General features: G+C 23.2%; 1 protein-coding gene across 2 annotated transcripts in view; it reads right to left on the minus strand.

The window, feature by feature from the left end:
• Positions 1-1,914: 1,914 nt before the first annotated feature.
• Positions 1,915-3,913, minus strand: part of LOC102675937 (KH domain-containing, RNA-binding, signal transduction-associated protein 2-like) — a 7,094-nt gene continuing 5,095 nt past the window's right edge. The window contains exons 8-9 of one of the 2 annotated variants that reach the window (XR_004150088.1): positions 2,398-2,504; positions 1,915-2,082 (exon numbers count right to left, since the gene is read on the minus strand). Coding sequence is in view for 1 of the 2 variants with exons in the window: in XM_006607737.2 (XP_006607800.1) it covers positions 2,497-2,504 (8 nt within the window). In the remaining variant the exon portion in view is untranslated. Of the gene's footprint in view, positions 2,083-2,385; positions 2,505-3,913 lie in introns of those variants that run through there. The other variant, XM_006607737.2, reaches the window with a different exon arrangement.

Here is a 3,913-nt window from a genome sequence, read left to right on the forward strand (position 1 = left end):
TTCATAGGTACTAGCGCGGTTGTAGATGGCGCCACACACCAGACTTTTCGTTTACCGGAGACGCGCACCATCGAACTTTATTCGAAGCAACCAAACGCTAGTTACGAATAGTTATCAAACTTTTATCGCGTCGATAAATTTTATTTGCAACGATGAACACGTCATTTTTTCCCCTTACGACGTTGCGTACTACTTTGACCGCAATTTTCTTCAATGAAAAAAATTAAGAAGCAGAAAAAAAAATTATGGAAAAATAGCAAAACATTTTTCCTCGAGTATCGAGACCAACGCCGTGAGTTTAGTTAGAAAATGAAAATGAAAAGAGACGGTAAAAAGTTAGAGAAAAAAGACAGAGAAAAATCCTTGAATCCCCTTATTTTCATTCACGAATACTTAGGCGACTTGTTAGAACGTAAGGTCCCGTAAATTAATACTTATTTATAATCCTTAGAGCGACCGTAGAAAAACGTTTTTCTACCAGAATTTCTGTGCCAACTGCAAAGAATGTTGTAGACCATTTTTGTTCGAAGTTGAAGCATCATTCTAATCTTGTAAGATACTCAGATATATCTTTATTAAATATATTTGAATTTCGTAGTATATTATATTCTGATATTGATTATACAGTTCATTTTTGTATATTGGTGTGTGATAAATAAATAAGAATATTGTTTCTAAGCAATTTATACACTTATGTTCAGTATAATCCTATTTAATCATTTAAAGTGGGTTTTAATGATTTAACATTTTAAGCCAAGAATTTGTGATAATGAATTTTTTAAAAAATTACAAAATATTTTATCTATTTAAAAAAAAAAACTAAAAATGAACAATTATTTTGTTTTTGTAAAAAAAAAATAAATATTTAATAATAATCAACGTAATATCAATCAAAGTAATATGATATTAAGAAAAGAATATAATTAAGAAAAGAAATAAAAAATCTGTTATATAAAATTGTAAAAATAATTGAAATGAAAACTAATTCGAACGTTAAGCTGAAAATATCAAAGTATATAAAATAATAAATTACTTGTCAATGTAAAATATGAGAATCGTTCAAAAGTTTTCATTTGGTAATAATTTATTTCAAAAATATTAACACAAAAATATGAAAATTCAAATGTACAATATATGTTTCTAATAATCTTCAAATATCAATATCGATTTCAAATAGTACATACCTATAGCTGTGAATGGATGAAGCGCGCCAAACCATGCAAGTTAAACGTTATTCTCACTTCGCTAATCATCTTGATACACAATAAAAATTTACACTTTATCTCCACTTACTTTCTAGATACTTCTAAACTATTCTTAAATATTAATTAAAACCGTTTACACAGAAAACAGAATAAATATTTCAATTTACTTCGTACACACCGCGTTTACAGACGCCATTTTGGTAGCGAACTGCAACTTGCGCCATCTGCCGGAAAAAATTATAATTTCATATATTGCGCGGAAAATTCAAATATAAACTAAAATAATAACCTTATTATTTTTGTCATTCTTCACAAAATAAAGATTAATATTCACTCCATCCTTATTTTCAATATTTATTTTAAATTGAATCTTTTTATTTTAGATAACGGATACATATCCGTATAATATACATTTATGCTACTATATTATGAAATGAGAAGTTAAATTTATACTTCTAAAATATTATTAAAATGAAATGAAGATTTTCATTTTATTCGAAAGTTTAAACGACTTAAATATTAAGTTATTTATATATTATCATAAAGAGTTTAAATTAGATGATGAAAACGAGTAAGATTATATTTTATTGAATTAAATCTAATTGAAAGATCTAATAAAATTATCATTTTGTAAACTATTTTTTATATCATTAATTATTTTTAATTCTATTTTCTAACAGTTTATAAAATCACAGAATAAATATTTTTTAAAATCTTATCTATTGCATTGGAAGCATTGTGAACCGACATTGAACTTTGAGGATATTTAAAATATGTATCTTGTATTTTACCATACCAGTCATTGTTTAATAGTTAAATTCCATTATTTCTTCAACTGACGTAATTATAATTGTGCATAGTCTGTACATCCCATTGCCTGAAAAAAAATCTTACTATCTCATAGATTTTAACATAAACTAACAAAAGAAGCAAATTAAATTAAACATGCAAATCAAAATTTGATGCTTTTATCACTAAATTAAAACTGTTTTATCTATGCTTTAATAAATATTAATGCAATTTCCAAAAACAAAAAGCAAAAGCTTTAATCTATATACCTTGAGATAACATATATAAATAAATAAAATTAATAATTTTTTATAAATGTAAAGTTATTTCATCACTTCATGTGATAAAATATTTTTTAAACTAATAAATTAAAGTTATTTCATAATAATGAAATTATACTCACATGATTTTAAGGCACTTCAAACTCCGCTGAATAGAGAAACAGGAGATTAAAATATTTCAATCCATGAAAACGTGTTCCCACACAATCTTCTGTATTCCTCTATACACCTAAGAAGGATACATGAAAAAAATATGTTAGAAGTAAATGTTTTAAATACTTTAAAATGAAACTTCAATCAGATTAAATTAAAATTATGTGTAATAATAGATTAACACTGTTATTCTGTATTTTTTCACAAATTTATTACTAATAAAACTGTAAATAATTTGCAAATTTTTTAAGTTTAATACAAATTAACACGTGTTTAATATTTAGCAAATATAATAAATATTTTAAATTTTATTGTTGCTTATATTATATTAACGTAATTAAGACACATTCAAACATTTAAGGAAAATTAAATGTAGTTTATTATATTCTTTTGACAAGATTTCTTAACATTAATTAACATTCCATGGTTGGTTTAAAACAAACACATTAAATAAAAATTACTAGTATATCGATGAATAGATATTTTTATGAATTTCTGAATATATTAATATTATGTATTAGGTCTAAAAACATTTTATTATTTTCATCCATGTTATAATGCTATTGATTAGGATTTTGATTTAAAGCTTTTCAAATGCTTATTATATAGCGCTATTATATTTCTTATTTATTTCAGTTTAAGAGAATTACATACATATGTAATGTATAGCAGAAAACAGATAATTATTTTAAAAACGGGAAAATGTTTATAAGTTATGGACAAGTTATTTTATCATTTTTTTTTTTTTTTGTATTCTTATATTATAAGATCTTAAGATTACAATTTTCTTTCTTTTTTTTTTAATATAATATTATAACTACTGAATCTTTATAAGCTGTACGATTTTTCACTTCACATATTTTGCACATGTTACTATACACGTACTCTTTAACATTTATTTATGCCATTTTAAATTCTCAACACGTTATTTTTATTATTATTCTGTTTTTTTTATTCACGTAAATACTATACATATTAATATTAAATGAATTACGATATAATTCGCATCACTATATGCAACTTATTTAATATTAATTTATATGTGATCATCTGCCATTGGATGTCATTTACAATATTTTATTTTCTATTTTAGATACATATTACTAATTTATTATAACGCACACGACTGTCTGAGCTATGTATTTTTCAGTATTTAGAAAACTTGACATATTAAAACCAAAGAATAGATATCTATCTAAAGGAAAAATGAAATAAAAAAGAAAGAAAAAAAAAATATATATATATATATAAAAGTTAAAAATTCTCAAAGATATTTACAAATCTTTCATTTACGTACATAGTACGTAATTTATAGTTTCATATTGACTTTATTATATGCAATTATCTATTTAAAAAAAAGAAAAAAAAAAATTAAGATTTCGCGTATGAAATGAATCGATATAAAAAAAGATAAATTTGATTTCTAGAAAAATGTAACACAGCTCCGACGCTTTTTTTTTTTTTTTTTTTTTTTTTTTTTTTTTT

This window comes from Apis dorsata, unplaced genomic scaffold (assembly GCF_000469605.1).
Source record: "Apis dorsata unplaced genomic scaffold, Apis dorsata 1.3 scaffold_12, whole genome shotgun sequence".
Taxonomy (NCBI): domain Eukaryota; kingdom Metazoa; phylum Arthropoda; class Insecta; order Hymenoptera; family Apidae; genus Apis; species Apis dorsata.